Genomic DNA, 20,465 nt, shown 5'->3' on the forward strand with positions numbered 1-20,465 from the left:
CCTGTATCTGACAACCCCCCACAATCCCCTCACTCACATAACCACATCCTCACATGTATATTTGAGGCACATGTATTTCCTAGTGGCATTAAAAATGATTGATTTCTTACATAATATATAAAGAAAGAGAGAGGAGCTGAGGGAATGTCCTTGACTTTGAACATGATGACACAAAGAGTACAGAACAGTGAGTCTTGGTGCAGCTTGACGTTTTCTGAGATTCCAGGCTTAGGGTCACAGTCCAGTTCTAGATCTTCCCAGAGAGTACCTGTTCTGTACTCAGTTATGCCCTATGGAAGGCATCTTGCCTTTTTAGTATCACTACAGAGGTACACCAGAGGTACACCGAAATGCAAGAGAAAACGTGATTTATCACAAATCTTACTCCAAAAAGAAATCCTTTTATAATAAAAGCTTTACAGATCTAACCATCAATTTCACATATGATTTAGTCAATGAGAAAGTCAATATAATGTAAGGTAATCTAGGTCATGTTTTAGATTTGTCTGGAACTAATATTGTCTACAGTATACTGTAGAGATATCATCCATGAAACACTAATTTTTTTTTTTTTTTTTTTTTGCGGTACGCAGGCCTCTCACTGTGTGGCCTCTCCTGTTGCGAAGCACAGGCTCCGGACGCGCAGACTCAGCGGCCATGGCTCACGGGCCCAGCCGCTCCGCGGCATGTGGGATCTTCCCGGACCGGGGCATGAACCCGTGACCCCTGCATCAGCAGGCGGACTCTCAGCCACTGCGCTACCAGGGAAGGCCGAAACACTAATCTTTTTTTTTTTCATTTCTTAATTTATTTATTTTTTTTCATTTCTTAATTAATTTCTTCTTTTATTTATTTATTTTTCATCGAAACACTAATCTTAATTGAAGTTCGCTAACAGCTTATTTTTGGCCCCAAGAACTCTCATTTAAGCCCAAATTATTTTAAGAAAAATTTCTCAGATCAATATAGTGATATCTCAAAGTGTTTCCTTGAATCACGTAACAGCAAGCATCTTCAAACACAAAGCTCAGACGTTAAACAAATCAAACCCTTCAATACATAGAATGAGTGGATTTAGACTCATTTTAGACTGGATAGCACGCTAAGGCCAAAAGGGACCCATCTGGGCTTGGAAAAGAGACATTAAAATCCAAGAGAATATATGCTCTATAATGATGGGGATATACAAAGGGAAGAACCTAACAAGAATTAAAAGTACTCCTTAAGTCTGCACGATGTGCTCCAATGTTAATTCGTTATAGGGCCTTCTTGTATAAGGCTCTCTTAGGGGCGGGGGTGGGGACTGGAGAATTTTTCTTGGTCAAGTTTGCCTGGGGATGGGTCTTGGATGACTATTTAGATAAATGTAGGAGGAAATTCTGCCTCCAAGTCTATTTACATAAGAAGATAAATATCAGCATTAAAGTCCTTGTTTCTTTCTTTCTTTCTTTTTGGCCACACCATGCAGCATGTGGGATCTTAGTTCCCTGACCAGGGATAGGACACCCGCACCCCTTATAGTGGAAGCTCGGAGTCGTAACCGCTGGTCTGCCAGGGAAGTCTCAGTCCTGGTTTCTTAATACACCAAACTAAGTATATTTCCTGTTCTTACAGACCGACACCTATATTTCTCTTACAAAGCTGTTTACAAGGACACATTCTTGGTCCTCAGGTTAGCGAGCATTATCAATTCAACTATCTCTTCCCATCACTTTCACCTCTAGCAAAGCAGACTTCCACCATTAAAAAAAAAAAAAAAAAAAAAAAAAAAGGCTAAGTAAGGAAAAAAATTCTACTGACCTTGAATAGTTGCCAGTGTACTGTTGCTCATCAGAGCTGGGCTGAGAGCACCACCCAGGGTCCCTGGATTGAGACTGAGTAAGGCACCTCTGAAAGTACAAAAGAACAGTCACTTTATTACAATGTAGATGCCTGTGTCAGTTTGACAACATACTCAAATGGATAAGAAAAAGGAAAATACAACTGGGGAAGTATATGGAAATATGTTACTCTCTTTACACTCTTACATGGTGTGGTTAGTACTTCCAAGTTACTGCTTTCCTTGACGCTCACTTGTACAAAGCAAAACGAGGTTATGGTCCACACAGAATGTAAAACTTGCAGTCATTTTGACTCTTTGAATTACTTCATTCTCCTTTTTTCCAAAACAAAAGGGAAAAAATGCCAGAGAAAGGAATATATTTACGAAGTAATTCTTATTTGTTTCATGGTAATATAAAATTAGGAATCCTATGACTGTATCTCTTATTTATGTTTGAGAATTAGAAAGCAGACAGTTCAGAGATTAATGGAGAAAGCATAAGAATAAAGAGTCAGGAATCCTGGGCTTTCTTCCTGGTCCCATCACTCAGGTATAATCAGTGGCCTGGTGTTCTGTATCTTCATCTAGAAATAAAGGTATGACTACTGTCCTTCCAGAGTGTTAAGAAACTTAATTCCAACCATAATCAAAATCCTTGTGCTACTACTATAGAGCAACCCATTTCAAAGAGATTATGGCTTTAAAGGATTTTTTGTTTTTGTTTTTTGTCTTTTTTTGCACTTAAGATAGTGATGAAAAAGTATTCGCTATAAGTTACTCCAGGGATGACCTCCTAGCTGTTTCTCAGATGTAAACAAGATGAGAAAGCACCTTACCCAGCTGCAAACTGTGAGGGTGCCATCAGGCCTGGGTTTAGTCCTGCAGCCGCAGCCATGGCAGCAAGACTGGCATTTGCTGGCAACTGTGCAGCTCCTTGGAGGGCAGCAGCTGCTGCTGTCTGCAACCCTGATGCTGTCACCATCACCTGGCTGGTCCCAAGAGGAGAGGACAAAGGAGTGGAGGTGGTGTGTGTTGTGCTGGTCTCACTGGCACTGGATGCCTCAGAGGTGGAGGCTGAGGCAGAGGGGGAGGGACTCAGAGAAGGGGAAGTGACTGCTGAGGAAGCTGGAGGCGCTGTGGAAATCACGGCTGCGGTGTTGTTGGAGGTGGTGTCTGTAGTGCCTGAAAAGGGAATCATATTAGAAAGTAACCTTCTGTAAATGTTTTTGGAAGAATGGCTGCTTTATTCAACCATGATCTAGAATCAACTGAATAATTAATTTACCATCCAGTAACCTCTAAACATGTCCTTTTTTATTAACCGAGTTTAGTGTTTCTAGGGAAATTAACCACAAAAACAAACATTTTAAGAACCAAAGCCATGAACCTACTTTAAGAGGCAAGAGCAATAAAGTAACCATAAAACAAACAGGGAACACAGCTTTCCATTTCCAATTTCCTATTAAAAATTAAAAAAACACAGAAGCTCTAACTACAGAACACAACTGCTCTGGGGAAGAAATGTACAAGCAAAAAAATCCAAGCTTCTGAAAAGCATTTTCATTCAGAAATCTCCTTAGTAGTCTCTACAGAAAAATCAAAACAAAGCAATGAAATCAAGAAAAACTAAAAGTTACACATTTTTCTCAAATAAGTGTCAATAACATGTACAGAAACAGTACGAAAATAACTAAAGGCATATGTCCAGATGCCTTTTTTTTTTAATTTTTAAAAGTTTATTAAAAAACAAAACATAATGGTACAAAAGGTTGAAAGTAAAAGAACTGGAAAAGATATACTGTGCAAATATAAACTAAAAGGAAATTATATAATAACAGATACAGTAGACTTGAAAGCAAAAGCATTACTAGAAATAAACAAGGGCACTTCATATCAACAAGACCAATTTACCAGGAAGTTTTAAACTTGTATGTACTTAACTTCAAATTATATAGAGCAACAGAGCTACAAGGAAAAAATAGACAAATTCACTATCATAATAGGAGATTTAACATACTGCTGTCATTCACTGATAGAGGATAACTCTTTCAGAACCAGTAGACCACCCCCCCCCCAAAAATTAGTAAGGATATAAAAAACTTAAATAACGTGAGCAGCAAATTTGATTCAACACGCAGATATATAGTCACTATACTCCAAAACTTTAAATTACAAATGATTTTCAAGCACGCTTGGAACATTTTTAAAACTGACCATACTGTGCTATAAGGCAAATTTTAACAAATTTCAAAGTATTAAAATTATACAAACTGTGTTTCTTGACTTGCAGTTAAGCTACAAATCAGTAACAAAAAAGTAACTAGAAGTTATGAAATACACTACTTCTAAGTAACCCCCCAAAAAACAAATCACAATTGGAGTTAGAAAATAATTTGAACTGAATGATAATAAAACTATTACATACCAAACTTGGATGTGACTAAACCTGTGCTTACAGGAAAATGTATAGTCTTTTTTTTTCCAAGGTAACAGTAGTGTTTTTTTTTTAATTGCACACATGTCTATAAACCTAATAAATAGGTTTTCTCTAATTTTTTTTATACAGCAGGTTCTTATTAGTCATCAATTTTATACACATCAGTGTGTACATGTCAATCCCAATCGCCCAATTCATCACACCCCACCCCACCCCCGCCGCTGCTTCCCCCCCTTGGTGTTCCTACGTTTGTTCTCTACATCTGTGTCTCAATTTCTGCCCTGCAAACCGGTTCATCTCTACCATTTTTCTAGGTTCCACATATATGCATTAATATACGATATTTGTTTTTCTCTTTCTGACTTACTTCACTCTGTATGACAGTCTGTAGATCCATCTACGTCTCAACAAATGACCCAATTTCATTCCTTTTTATGGCTGAGTAATATTCCATTGTATATATGTACCACATCTTCTTTACCCATTCATCTGTCAATGGGCATTTAGGTTGCTTCCATGACCTGGCTATTGTAAATAGTGCTGCAATGAACATTGGGGTGCATGTGTCTTTTTGAATTATGGTTTTCTCTGGGTATATGCCCAGTAGTGGGACTGCTGGATCATATGGTAATTCTATTTTTAGTTTTTTAAGGAACCTCCATACTGTTCTCCCTAGCGGCTGTATCAATTTACATTCCCACCAACAGTGCAAGAGGGTTCCTTTTCTCCACACCCTCTCCAGCATTTGTTGTTTGTAGATTTTCTGATGATGCCCATTCTAACTGGTGTGAGGTGGTACCTCATTGTAATTTTGATTTGCATTTCTCTAATAATTAGTGATGTTGAGCAGCTTTTCATGTGCTTCTTGGCCATCTGTATATCTCCTTTGGAGAAATGTCTGTTTAGGTCTTCTGCCCATTTTTGGATTGGGTTATTTGTTTTTTTAATATTGAGCTGCATGAACTGTTTATATATTTTGGAGATTAATCCTTTGTCCGTTGATTTGTTTGCAAATACCTTCTCCCATTCTAAGGGTCAGATGCCTTCTTTGCATTAAAAAATTTAAGTGGCTATTGGGTAATGAAAATCAGCTCTCAAAAAGTCTATTGTGGTAAACATTTTCTTCTTCTTTTTTTTTTGGCCGTGCCACACACCTTGCGGGATCTTAGTTCCCCAATCAGGGATTGAATCCGGGGCCCCAGCAGTGAAAGCACCAAGTCCTAACCACTGGACCACCAGAGAATTCCCAACATTTTCTTATTTGAGGAAACAAAAACATACAATGATATTATGATTCTCATAAAATTTAGTATGAAAAATGAAGATCTAGAAAATTGTTCTTTGAGAGGCCTAAAAAAAAATCAAAATGCCAAAATTTCTTTTTGTTGTAAGGAGAACAAACATTTGAATACAAATAACTAACTGACATTAAAAATATCACTGACAGCTAAAACACATTCACTGAAATGGTTTACTATTATAGATGAATATTGTCCAACAGAAATACAGTACATATGTAATTAAATTTTCTAGTAGTCCCATTGAAAATAGTAAAAAGAGGTGAAATTAGTTTTAATATTATGCTCTATTTAACCCAGTATATTCCAAATATATTTCAACATAAAATCAATATTTTAAAAATTTAATGAGTTTTTTTCATACTAAGCTTTGAAAAGGAAATCTCAATTTGAACTAGCCACATCTTACATGTATAAAAGCCATGAGGCTAGTGCTTACCATATTGTATGGCACAGGTCTAAAATATCTCTAGAAGTTAGGCCTAGTGCTACTTAAAGAATATCAAGTCGGGCTTCCCTGGTGGCGCAATGGTTGAGAGTCCGCCTGCCAATTCAGGGGACAGGGGTTCGTGCCCCGGTCCAGGAAGATCCCACATGCCGCGAAATGGCTGGGCCCGTGAGCCATGGCCGCGGAACCTGTGCTCCGCAACGGGAGAGGTCACAACGGTGAGAGGCCCGCGTACCGCAAAAAAAAAAAAAAAAGAATATCAAGTCCCTTTGCCTAAAGCAGAAATAACTGATAAGGCATAGGATAGATAAAGAAGATGCCAACTATTCCCAATGAGCTGTAATTTTGATGCTGTCTAACATCATCAAAGTACAGAACAGGCCCTCTTACTTCAGTAATCAGTAAATGCTACATACAAAAAAACCGGTTGCCTAAACTAGCTGGAACTTCATTTAGCGAAAGTCACTATGTTCTAGGATATAATCAACCACATATATGTGTAGAGCAGAACCTAAGTGGTATTTTCTCAAGATAGAGAACTGAAAAAGACCAAAAACATCTATAAATTTTCAATATAATACTTCTATGAGGTATAAAAGACTTCAGAGATGAAAGAAGAACTAGACCAATCAAAATAAGTATTTCAAACCTATAAGCATATTGGAAAAAAGATCTATGTAAAAGAACCTTCTTTGTGATAAAATCTAACGCTAAGGCGTAGAAGATTCTCTTCTCTCATAATAGTTGTATTAAAAATTCAGGCAGTTTTGTTCTTTTAAAATCTATTTTGAAGCCTTCTTCTGGTCTATACTAAGAATACCTAGAATTCATCTCTCATTTTAACTGTTAAGGAAATGTTTCTTTCACATATTGCAGAGCTGGGAGAAAATTAGACACCATCTATTTCAGTACTGACTCTACTTTTCCCACCTCCCATCATGCTACACAAAAGGGTTATGTGGTCTCTGAATTAATCAGGTAAACATATCTTTCTTACTGTTAAGTGAAAAGGGAGGATTTACTCCTTTTTCTGTCCCTCTCAAAAATATAAATAAGATGATTCCCTCTTGACTGCTGCTGTTCCAAAGTACAATTACATCTTTGTGGATATTATTAATCATAGTTTCATTATTCAGTTCTAAATCTATCAGACCAATTTATATCACTGAGCTATTGATGCTGTGTTGGGTCCTATATGTTTGGCAGATTCATACATACTTTTTCACTTTGACACTCTTTTCCTAAGACCTGCCCCCTGTTCTATAGAAAGGTATATATCTTCTCTCATTTCTCTTCTACCGCTAGTAAATTTCAATATAATTTCAATCTTTTCTTGACCAATTTTTCAGCTTATCTAACCTGATTTCACTTACGGGCACTACTTTCTTTTCAAACTTCTGAAATGAACTTGAGGTCAAAGGCTTAAAGTAGCCTTTTCTTCACTCTTCACTGCCATTTTCAGACCATTTGGTATCATTTTCTTAAAATCCCGCATATATACAAAGAAAATCCCATTAATTTCATCAGTGAATTTAACCTGGGCTAAGAGATGATGACTCCAGAAACCATTCAAAGTAGCTCTTTCTGGTTGTTATCCTCCAACCACATTCTAGGTGTCTTCAATATGAATGTCATATGAGCACTAGAGTATAATAATGGGATTTTCAAATGAATTCTCCCAGTGAATCACCTCTTAATCAATATATATCTTTTATCTATATTCTTGGCAACTTAATTACTTGGGCAACTTTGATCAGGGAAGTGATGCCTGCTGAGCTTTCGCGTCCTCAACAACAGAATTAGACGCCATCACCACCTCACAAGGTTAGTAGGAAGTTACGTGCAAGAATATAGTGTGTGGCACAACCTCCTGTTTCCCACCTCATCCTTTTTAATTGAAAAAAAATTTTTTTTAATTATTGAAGTATAGTTGATTTACAGTACTGTGTTAGTTTCAGGGGTACAGCAAAGTGACTTAGTTGTGTGTGTGTGTGTATATATATATATTCTTTTCCAGATTCTTTTCCATTATAGTTTATTACAAGATATTGAACATAGTTCCCTGGGCTAGACAGTAAATTGTTGTTGTTTATCTATCCTACACTGGCTTGTATCTGCCAATCCTTTTCTCTGTATCGTTCCAATTTTCGTGTATGTGCTGCCAAAGTGAGCACCCACCTCACCCTTTTTAAAAAATAGATTTAGTGAGGAACAATCTGTATGCCATAAAATTCACCCAATTTAAGTGTAAAATTCAATGATTTTTAATATATTGACAGAGTGGTACACCCACCACCCCAATCTAGTGTATGACTAAAAAAGATCCCTTGTGCCTATTTGCAGTCACACCTGTTCCCACCTACAGCCTCCAGTCACCTGCTTTTTGTATCTGTAGATTTACCTTTCCCAGACATATCACATAAATGGAATCATACAATTTGCAGTCTTTTGCATCTAGCTTTCTTCAGTTAGCATACTGCTTTCAAGGTTTATCCATGTTGTAGCATGAACCAATACTTCCTTCCGGCTGAAAAGTGTTACACTACATGGATAGACCACATGGTGTTTAATTCATTCATCAATTGATGGGCAATGGCTTGTTTCCAGTTTTGTGGTTTTTTTTTTTTTAATTAGTTAATTAAATAATTAATTTTTGCCTGTATTGGGTCTTCATTGTTCAGGCTTTCTCTAGTTGCGGCGAGCGGGGGCTACTCTTCGTTGCGGTGCACGGGCTTCTCATTGCAGTGGCTTCTCTTATTGTGGAGCACAGGCTCTAGGTGCGTGGGCTTCAGTAGTTGCGGTAGCTCAGTACATGTGGTACCGTTGCGGTACCGTTGCGGTGCACGGGCTCAGTAGCTGTGGCTCATGGGCTCTAGAGCACAGGCTCAGTAGTTGTGGCGCACGGGCTTAGTTGCTCCACGGCATGCGGGATCTTCCTGGACCAGGGCTCGAACCGGTGTCCCCTGCATTGGCAGGTGGATTCTTAACCACTGCACCACCAGGGAAGTCTCTCCAGTTTTTGATTATTATGAATAATGCTGTTATGATAATTTGTGTAAAAGTTTTTGTGGAAATGTTTTCATTTCTCTTGGGGGAAATGTCGGGTGGGATGGTAATTTTATGTGTAAAGTTTAAAGACAATGCCGAAGTGTCTTCCAAAGTGGCTGTATCATTTTACATTCCCACCAGCGAAGCATGAAGGTTTCAGTTTCTCCACATCCTTGCCAAGACTTATTATTTTTGGTCTTCTTGATTATAGCCATTCTATTGAGTATGAAGTAGTATCTCATTATGATTTTATTTTTTTTTATATGAAAACATTTATTATATTCAAAAGATAAATTTATAATATGTTACACATGAAAAACCTACAAAGCTCCTATGTAGGACAGCTTCTTAGAACATAAAGGTAATTTAAAATTACTATGAATGTACAACATTTTATAGTATAAGCTTCTGTCTGTTTGAACAATGTAATGATTTTTCTTTATGATTAAAACAAGATTCTGCAGTAGTCATCTCTGTAGCTATACAGTGACAGCACTCTGCTGAGCAATAATGTTGAACATCTTTTCATGTGCTTATTAGTCATTCCTATATCTTCTTTGGTATAATGTATATTAAAATCTTTTGCCCCTTTACAATACTAAGTTGCCTGTATTCTTACTATTGAATTTTAAGAATTCTTTATATGTTCTAGATATAATTCCTTTATCAGATATATGATTTACAAATGGAATATCTCTCCATTCATTTTTCTAGAGAGTTTGAGAGAGTATATTTATTTTGTATCTTGCAACAACACTGAATTCATTACTAGTTCTAGTAGGCTTTTGGGTGTGTGAATTCCTTGAGAATTTTATACATATAGGATAATGAAAACAAAGACAGTTTTAACTTCTCCCCTTCCAAACTGGATGTTTAAAATTTTTTTCCATTATTAAGTTGACTATAACCTCTACTACAATGCTAATTAGAAGTCTGCTAGAGCAAACATTCTTGCTTTATTCCCAATCTTAGTGGGGGGAAAGCATTCAGTCTTTCTCCATTTAGTATGCTGTTACCTGGAGGCTTTTTCGTAGATGCTCTTTATCAGGTTAGGAAGTCCCCTTCTATTCCAGGTTTTTATCATGAATGGGTGTTGGATTTTGTCAAATGCTTTTTCTATATCTAGTGAGATGATCATGAGGTTTTGGTCCTTTCTTCTATTACTATGGTGTACTACATTAATTTATGTTCAGTTATTAAATCAACTTTACATTCCTGGGATAATCCCTTGGTCATAATGTATAATCTTTTTTATATGTTGCTGGATTTGATTTGCTAAGATTTTGTTGAGGATTTTTGTGTACATTTTCATGAGGGATATGGGTTCATAATCTTTTTCTTGTGATAACTTTGTCTGGCTTTAGAATCAAGGTAATATTGACTTCATACAATGAGTTGTTCCTCCTCCTCTATCTTCTGGAAGAGACTGCTAAGGTTAATTCTTATTTCTTTGTGAAATATCTGCTAAGAGTTCACTGCTAAAGCCCTCTGAGTCCAGGCATTTCTTTTTGATTCACTTACTTTACTTGTTTTAGGTCTTTTAAAGGTTTTCTATTTCTTTCTGAGTCAGTTTTGGTAATTTGAGTCTCAGAATTTGTCCATTTCACCTAAGTTGCCTAATTTTGGGGGGCAAAAACTTGTTCATAATATTCCAGAATGCTGCATGAGGTAGCAATTCCATTCTTAAATATATACCCAAGAGAACTGAAAACAAATAACCACATAAAAACTTGTATTGAGCTTTGTGATGACCTAGAGGGTGGGATAGGGAGAGTGGGAGGGAGGCTCCAGAGGGAGGGGATATGGGGATATATGTATATGTATAGCTGATTCACTTTGTTGTACAGCAGAAACTAACACAACACTGTAAAGCAATTATACTCCAATAAAGATACAAAAAAACAAACAAACTTGTAATGATACATGCATACTCATAGCAACAGTATTCAAAATGGCCCCAAACTGGAAGCAACTCAAATGTCCATCAACTCCGGAATAATAAACAAAGTATGGTATATCCATGGAATGAAATATCACTCAACTATTAAAAGGAATGAAGTTCCAATATACTCTGCAACATGGATAAACCTTGGAAATATGCTAAATGTAAGAAGCCAGACACAGAGGGTCATATATTACATGATTCCATTTATATGAAATGTCTGAGACAGGCAGATTCATAGAGACAGAGTAAGTAAGGGGAGAAGTGAATGGGGAGAGACTGATAATGGTTATGGGATTGCATACAGTTCATTGTGAAACACTACTTTGGAAAAAGAACTGGAGGCAGAGCTTGTTTAGTTGAGGTTTTTTTTTTTTTTTTTTTTTGCGGTACGCGGGCATCTCACTGTCGTGGCCTCTCCCGTTGCGGAGCACAGGCTCCGGACGCGCAGGCTCAGTGGCCATGGCTCACGGGCCCAGCCGCTCCACGGCATATGGGATCCTCTCGGACCAGGGCACGAACCCGCGTCCCCTGCACTGGCAGGCGGACTCTCAACCACTGCGTCACCAGGGAAGCCCTAGTTGAGATTATTAAAGGCTGTGGAATTTTTGCAAGTTCTTAAGACACAGAAGAATACATATCTTTCTGGAGCAGTACAGTCTTGATCATTCATTTTCTATCGTAGAAAAGTTTACCAGGTACAGCCACTATGGAAAACAGTATGGAGGTTCCTCAGAAAACTAAAATACCATATGATCCAGCAATCCACTCCTGGGAATATACCTAGAGAAAACTATAATTCAAAAAGATACATAGGCTTCCCTGGTGGCGCAGTGGTTGGGAGTCTGCCTGCCAATGCGGGGACATGGGTTCGAGCCCAGGTCGGGGAGGATCCTGCATGCCGCGAAGCAACTAAGCCTGTGCACCATGGCTGCTGAGCCTGCGCTCTAGAGCCCATGAGCCACAACTACTGAGCCCGCGTTCCACAACTTGAGGCCCGCACACCTAGAGCCCATGATCCACAACAAGAGAGGCCACCGCAATGAGAAGCCTGCGCACCGCAATGAGGAGTGGCCCCTGCTCACTGCAACTAGAGAGCCCGCGTGCAGCAACAAGGATCCAACGCAGCCAAAAAAAAAAAAAAAAAGATACATGCACCCCTGTGTTCATAGATAGCAGCACTGTTCACAATAGCTAAAACATGGAAACAACCTAAATGTCCATTGACAGATTACTGGATAAAGAAGATGTGGTACATATACACAATAGAATACTACTCAGCCATAAAAAAGAATGAAATAACGCCATGTGCAGCAACATAGATGTAACCAGAAATTACCATACTAAGTGAAGTAAGTCAGAAAGAGAAAGACAAATACCATATGATATCACTTACATGTGGAATCTAAAATTTGGCACAAATGAACCTATCTACAGAACAGAAACTGACTCATAGACACAGAGAACAGACTTGTGGTTGCTGAGGGGGAGGGGGGAGGGAGAGGGATAGACTGGGAGTTTGGGGTTGGTAGATGCAAACTATTACATTTAGGATGGATAAACAACAAGGTCCTAATGTAGAGCACAGGGAACTATACTGAATATCCTGTGATAAACCATAATGAAAAAGAATATAAAAAAAGCATGTCTCGGGCTTCCCTGGTGGCGCAGTGGTTGAGAGTCCGCCTGCCGATGCAGCGGACACGGGTTCGTGCCCCGGTCCAGGAAGATTCCCACATGCCATGGAGCGGCTGGGCCCGTGAGCCATGGTCACTGGGCCTGCGCGTCCGGGGCCTGTACTCCACAACGGGAGAGGCCACAACAGTGAGAGGCCCGCGTACCGCAAAAAAAAAAAAAACAAAAAAAGCATGTCTCTATGTGTATAACTGAGTCACTTTGCTGTACAGCAGATTGGCACAACGTTGTAAATCAACTATGCTATAATAAAAAAAGATTTAAAAAAATTAAAAAAGGGAAAAGTTTTACCAAGGACCTATTATGTCCCAAGCACTATGACAGATACTCTGGGAAAATAAAAATGACCATGGCAATCACACAACACTTCTCTTAGAGGAGGGCAGACTAAGGGTGTGTTTATTCCTTCATTTCTAAAATGCTATCCCAAAAGATGGTAAAGTAATAAAAAAGGGAGTGACAGCTCTGGGAGTGAGATTTCAGAGAACTTGAGAATTTGATATATTTGCAGAAATGAGAAAGAGGTTAAAATTGGGTGGTAGAGAAACCAACCATGGTCCAGAAGGGCACAGTAGAAGACTACGATAGAGGTGGGAATTATTTACCCCAGTGGAGCCCTGAGGGGATTTCAAGCTCCGCGTTGTCAGTACTAAGGCAGGAGTAGGAAACAAGGGCAGAGAACAGGGTGACCAGACTTCACACACCAGCTCTGTCAGTGGGACTTTTCCTCCCCCCACCAGACTTATCACCTAAGCATTAACTAATGTCACCTACTACTCTTCAAAGAAAATAAAAATCTGAGTATGGAAGGTTACGAACTTTAGTGTAAGTGCTGGCATCCCTCTCATTTGAGGAAGGTGTAGGGTAGAGCCTGGTCTGCCTGTCTGCTTTCCACCCACAGGCCCTGAGCAAAGTCTGGCAGTTCTCTCCCCACATTCACAGCTCATAGCTCCCTTCCAATCAGGGGAAAGGATGCTGAGTAACAGAAGCTACACAAGGGCAGAAAAAATCTTACAAGCTACTGATATTAAGTACTAAGGCCTTGCATTCATCGGTATGACTAAATAATCAAAAATTAACAGACAATGAAAAAATCCACAGCACAAAAGAAATGGAACAAAATAAATAAGCAGAATTGAGGCCAGAAGAAGCAACTTAAATAAAATTCTAATTTGTACTGTATCTACAAATTAAAAATAGATTGCTATAAAAAGGTGGAATCAGAACAAAGAAACATTCTTAGAAATTAAAAATATGATTTTGGAAAAACATACAAATGACAACAATAAAAAATGAGAACACAGGAACAGTTAGATAAAATTCAGGATATATTTCCAAGAATGAAGTATAAAAAGTTAAAAAATGAAAAACACAAGAGAAAAGTTAGAGATATATAGGGCCAATTTAGAGAGTTTAAAGTCTGTTTAAAATATGTTCCAGAAATAAGGAAGAAAGACAAATTACCAGAGTTAAAGAAAGACATTAATTCAAATTGAAAACGCCCACTGAAGGCCAAGGAGGAGAAATTTAAAAGGCCCATGCCTTGATACCTTCTAGTGAAATTTCAGAACTCAAAGGATAACAAGATCCTTAAAGTTTACAGAGGGAAAAACAAATGATCAACAAATCGGAGTTAGACTGAAATCAGACTTTTCATTGGCAACACTGGATGCTAAAATACAACAGAGCAATACCTTCTAAGTTCAAAGGAAAAGTAATTTTGTACCTAAAATTCTATTACTGTACAAACTACAAATACTGTGAGGGCAAAATACTTTTCAGATATGCATGTACTTGGAAATTTTCCCTCCCACATAATCTTTCCAAATAAAGAAAAAAATTACTTGAGAGTGTGCACCAGGCAAAACAAAAAGGAATCAAAGGTAGAGGGGAAAAAAAAAAAAAGAAAAAGGTAGAGGGAGACATGGGCTCTCAGAAATATTGGATCTAACTCAGGAACACAGTGAAAAGAAGTTAAAATAAGCAATTATAGGGATTCCAAGGAGAAAGTCTTCAGCAAGAAAGTAGATTGCATTAGATAAGCTGTATGATCAAGATACTGGATGTCTTTCATAAATAATATGAGTGAAAGAATATGCTACTTCTGTCAACTGAAAAAAAAAAAAAGCAACATAGAAATGTCAGAGGAAAAGAGGCTATAATAAGAAACTTATGGTCCAAATAGGAAAAAAATTAAAATGAGGCATGATTTTCAGCAACTGCTGACAAGAGGAAGAAAAGAAAATCCATTTGACACTGACTCTTTAACCTTCTCTTTCAAGGAGCAAGGTTTAAGTGTCATAAGATTACATTTTTCACCCTAATCATATGAGCTGTCCCTGAACGATATTTATACAAATGTAATATTATTGTACTCATTTTCTATCGCTATTTAACAAAGTACTACAAATTTAGCAGCGTAAAACAATTGATTCAACTTTGTTGTACAACAGAAACTAACACAGTATTGTGAAGCAATTACACTCCAATAAAGATCTATTTAAAAAATAAATAAAAAGAAAAAAAAAACCCCACACATTTACTATCTCACAGTTTCTGTGGGTCAGGTGTGCAGGCACAGCCTAGCTGGTGCTCTGCAAGGCCACAATCAAGGGGTCAGCCAGACAGTTCCAGTCTGGAAGCATGACTGGGGAAGAATATGTTGCCAGGCTCACTTGGGTTGCTGGCAGAAATCATTCGGCAGAATCTGCTTGCTGCTCTAGACTAAGTGCCCAGCTTCTTTTTGGCTGTTGGCTGAAGGCCACCCTCAGCGCCTAGAGGTCATCCTCAGTACCCTGATTTGTGAGCTTCCTAACATGGTTGTTTATTTCTTACTTCATCAAACTGGTGAGGAGGGTCTCTAGAGTAAGTCTGGGAACAAGACGGAGTCTTACAAAATGTAATATAATCATGGAGTGACATCCTATCACCTTTGCCACATTTTATTGATGAGAAGCAAACTAAAGGCTCAGCCCACACTCAAGGGGAAAGGATTACACAAAGGCTTGAACACTAGGAGGTAGACACCATGGTGGGGGAGGGCCACCTTAGACTTTGTCTGTTACAGTTATAAAGGCTGATTATTTTTTTCTCTTAATTTAGATTTTTCAAGTGTTGAAACTTATTTGCTTCTGATCTAAACATTTGTCATTTTGCAACTTACTTTTTGTGTGTATATAAATTATTTTATTTTTTTAAATTTATTTTAAAAAATTTTATTGGCGTATAGTTGCTTTACAATGTTGTGTTAGTTTCCACTGTACAACAAAGTGAATCAGCTATACGTATACACATATCCCATCCTTTTCGGATTTCCTTCTCATTTAGGTCACCATAGAGCATGGAGGAGAGTTCTCTGTGCTATACACACATAGGTTCTCGTTAGTTACCTATTTTATACATAGTATCAGTAGTGTATATATGTCAATCCCACTCTCCCAATTCATATTGCCCCCTTCCTTCCCCCTTGGTATCCATACATTTGTTCTCTACGTCTGTCTCTACTTCTGCTTTGCAAACAAGATCATCTATACCTATAAGTGCTGATCATTAATTTAACATTTTTAGAGACTTCTGCCTTTGACCATAAGAGTAAATGATAGCAAACTTACCCTTACACTATAATAAGAATAGAGAAATATATGAGAAAATGTTTTAGATATGAGAAAATAGGCAGCACAGGGCTGTGATCCCTGAAGAAAAGGAAACAAATGATGTGAGCCCTATAATCACCTGGACTTTACTTGGAAGCACTTTCTAAACTGCTGCACCAGAAGAGGAAACTAAGTAGAACGCAGCAATTTCAATCATTTGAGGAGACAAAGACCGCCGCTGGATGCTGAAATGGCTGGAATTTGCAGGAGAGAGTACTGGAAAGGAAGAAACTAATAGAGAAAGAACTCTAGAAATGTGCATAGGGGTTTCCTAGAATCTTTGGTTGAATACTAAATTGCACACGCACAGGGAAACCCCATGAGTCCAGGCAGGGAGGCTGTAAACTGAATGATCCTTGGAATTCATGCAGGACAGGGAGATAGTCCAGTTCCAGCTACACAGACAGTAGAGACTATTGAATATCTGGGCATTTATTAGAGACCCCAGAAGAGTCACACCTTAAACTAGTGAAGGCTACTCTAGGGCCAATCTAATAAAGCTTAAAAAATAAGCCTTGAAAGGATCAAGCTGATCTGTAGTAACCTATCTGTCTGCCAAAGCAAACTCAAAAACTCTTTAAAGGAAGACATCAAAATCCAGATGTGTAATCCCCTTCTCTTGAGTATAGGCAGATCTGTGAATACGACGGGAGATGTGGTAGCCACTCCTTTAATTGGGTTCTATCATATGACAAAGGCGAGAGGACTGACTACCTTATATTGCATAAGACCCTCCATAGCAGCCGACTGGAGAGAGAGTCTCATGTTGCCTTTGAAGAAGCTGCCATGTCGTGAGAAGGTCATGAGGCTAGGACTTGGGGTTAGCCTGTAGGAGCTGAGAGTGATCTAGCTGACAGCCAGCAGAAAAAAATGGGGACTTCAGTCCTATAACCACAAGGAACAGAATTCTGCCAACTAATGAACTTGGAAGATCTTGGGTGTCATATGAGGTCACAGCCCCAGCCAACATCTTGATTTCAGCCTGGTAAGTCCCTGAGTAGAGGACCCAGCTCTAACCCATGCCTAAACTTCCAGCCTACAGAACTGTGGGATAGTAAATGAATATTGGTTTAGGCCACTAAGTTTGTGGTAATTTGTTACACACCAACAGAAAACTAATATGCTTGGAAAGAAGACAACAGTGTCTGCTCTTACCACTTCCCTCAGCTGGAATTTCTAGTCTATGCAATATTTATCAATCAAGGTGAAACAAAACCTATTTCACTGTTATAAGCGATGAAAAATAGCCCTGAAGTATATGAAGTGATGTTCAACTTCACACGATTAGAAAATTGAAATTTGAAGTACATTGAGATACAATTTCTAACATACCAGGTTGGTAAAAATTAAAAAGTGTAACATTCTGTTGTGGAGGCTATGGGGAAACTGGCCCTCTCATGTATTGTTAGTGGGAATGAAAATAAGTACTATCTTTTTGGAAGGCAATTCGATAGTATCCAACAAAACAACAGTATCCAACAACACATAGGTGTGTACTTTTTGACCCAGCAATTCTACTTCTCGAAATTTACCCTCAAGACACATTTCCAACAGTACAAAAATACATATCCACAAGGTTATTCCTAAAGCATAGTCTATAATTACAAAATACTAGAAACAAACTCAATGTCCATACAACAGGAATGGGATTAAATAAACTGTAGTACATCCACATAATAGTCTACAACAATGAAACAGAATAATTAAGATTTCTATGAACTAATGTGGAGTGATTGTCAGGATACTTTGTTAAGTGAAAAAACTGAAGTGCAGATGATCACCTAAATATGATACCTTTAAAGTAACAAACAAGGGTAAATTAAAAAAGAAAAAAATCTCTCCTCAATAGTTCAAAAGAAACACAGGAAGGGCATAGATAGGAATGGGATGGAAAGGATACAGAGAATTATGATAGAAGGGAACGACATTTTTCTGAGGAGAACTTTTTGTATAGTCTTACCTTTTAAAACCATGTTAATATCTCATATTCTTAAAAAAATCACAAGGATAGGAGGAGAAACACTAACACTGAATACAAACAAAACAAATAAACTGACCTGAATTTCAAATGAATAATGTTACTACGCTGAAGAGGATATAAAAAGTACTAACCAAAATAACTTTTGAACACAGTATTTGGGCTTTATGCCTTTAGGCTTAAGACGAGAACTCTAAATTGAACTGAATTAGTAGGTCTTTTCTTTTCAGAGGCATGGGTTAGCAATTTTGAAACCACTTTCTTTTCACTATAGGATTGAACAGTTAAGTAACTTGTTATTGTTGATAATGGGAGCCAGGTTACACATTGTCACTGAGAAGGGAGTTAAAATATGGAAAGAGGTTAGGATAGAAAAGAACGAACTACAGGATATTGGATTGGAATTGGAGATATCAGTATGAGCTCATGGATTTGAAGGAGGCTGATTCTAGGCCAGAGGCAGAGAAACTTCAAGATGAAGCTGAACATCTTGTGTGCTAAAAAATAAGGAAGCACTCAAAGAATGCTAGGGACATGTCAAAAGGGCACAGGAGCCACCTTGAAGTAGTTCCCATTGGCTAAATCTGGGACAATCTGAATACTACAATAAAAAGTGATAGTAGGATTCTAACCTACTGAATACAGAATGATTTCTGAGTCCATATTGATACAGATAGCCTGGAACTGTTATTACTCATATAATTCCATCATTTCTTCTACATTTATTAGTTGGCTTTCAACTGTAAGGATGAACTTTTCCTTTTCCCCTATATTTCTTGTTTATTAAAAAATAGACAGTAAAGTATTCAGGGGAAAAGGGCTTATCTGTAACTTGCTCTTACAACAGTTCAGAAAAAAAATCACATACAGAAACACAAAGAGAAAAAGGAGAAAGCAAACATAGTAAGATTTTAATATTTGGAGAATGTGAGGAAGAGATTTAGGATTTCTCTGAACTATTCTTATAACTTTTCTGTAAGTCTGAAATTATGTTAAAATAAAAAATTTAAGAAAAAGCTATATGTACGAAGGTGTTCATTATAGCATTATTTATAACAGTGAAAACTTCATTCATTTAATAATTACTGGGTATCTTACACTCTACGTAGTGTGCTGGACACGAGGAATACAATAGCGAACAAGCAAGACCAGTTACGTGGCTTAGAGATTGAGAGGTTTTCTGGGATGTAATATTTGCAGGGCTCAAACTGGAAGAGTTGGTCACCCTCGGTTGAACTTAACCATGATGGTAACATATGGAAATGGTTATGAAATTACAGTACAACCATTTGATATAAGGGCAAGAGTAGAAAAGTAAAAACTATAATAACAGAGGAAGATACTTATTATTAGATGTTAAGCTAAAAATAAAGGATACAGTATAAATACTATTAGAATTGTACATCTATGTACATATAAAAACAGATATAAAGACAAAATAAAAATAGTACTCACGGTGATTGTGTCTTTCCTATTTGAATTTCCTATGTTAAATATTTTAATGATTAAAGAAAAATTTCATTCCAAAAGTTACTAACATTTCAGAAAACTGTCATAATTAAATCTAAATAAATGGGCCAAGTAATTGAGTTTAAGAAAATCTGACTAGGCAGTTAAGATCACCAAAAAATAAAAAAAATTTTAGCTAGTTTTGAGCATGTATATCTTCTTAAAATTACCTTCTGCCTCAGATCTGTGCCATTTTTTAAGAAATCTGCAAAGCTATTGCTCTTAATGCCTGAACCATTAGGAATTTTTTTTTGGCAAAAGATGGGTATCTTTAAACCTAATGTAATATGACTTATGATTTGTTTGGAAGGTAAAGTACACAATTTACCAGCCAGTGGCAGTCAGGGTAGACAGTAAGTTCCTCAAAGATAGGAATTTCATGTTCCTGGTGCCCAACACAGCGGCAACCAATCACCAACAGTTTGCTTTTTAAGCTGAGGTGCTGAATACTATACACTCTTGAACAGAGGTTTTTAATTTGCCTCTAAGGCATCCAGAAATGGCAAGGCTTGGTAAGGTGGGGACTGATGAGGTTTGTGATTTATAAACCTCCTTGTAATCTTACTAAAAATTGTGGGTATGTCTACTTTGTGAGGGGAAAAGTTTATAGCTGTCACCAAAGTTTCAAAGAGGTC

At 37.7% G+C, this 20,465-nt stretch overlaps 1 protein-coding gene across 3 annotated transcripts in view; it reads right to left on the bottom strand.

Annotated features, from left to right (window-relative positions):
* POU2F1 (POU class 2 homeobox 1) overlaps positions 1 to 20,465 on the bottom strand; it is a 187,123-nt gene that overhangs the window by 12,686 nt on the left and 153,972 nt on the right. For all 3 annotated transcript variants that reach the window (XM_079920544.1, XM_079920543.1, XM_079920545.1), the window contains exons 14-15: positions 2,659 to 3,004; positions 1,801 to 1,889 (exon numbers count right to left, since the gene is read on the bottom strand). In XM_079920544.1, coding sequence (XP_079776670.1) covers positions 1,801 to 1,889; positions 2,659 to 3,004 — 435 coding nt within the window. The remainder of the gene's footprint in view (positions 1 to 1,800; positions 1,890 to 2,658; positions 3,005 to 20,465) is intronic.

This window comes from Stenella coeruleoalba (genome assembly GCF_951394435.1).
Source record: "Stenella coeruleoalba genome assembly, chromosome: 1".
NCBI lineage: Eukaryota > Metazoa > Chordata > Mammalia > Artiodactyla > Delphinidae > Stenella > Stenella coeruleoalba.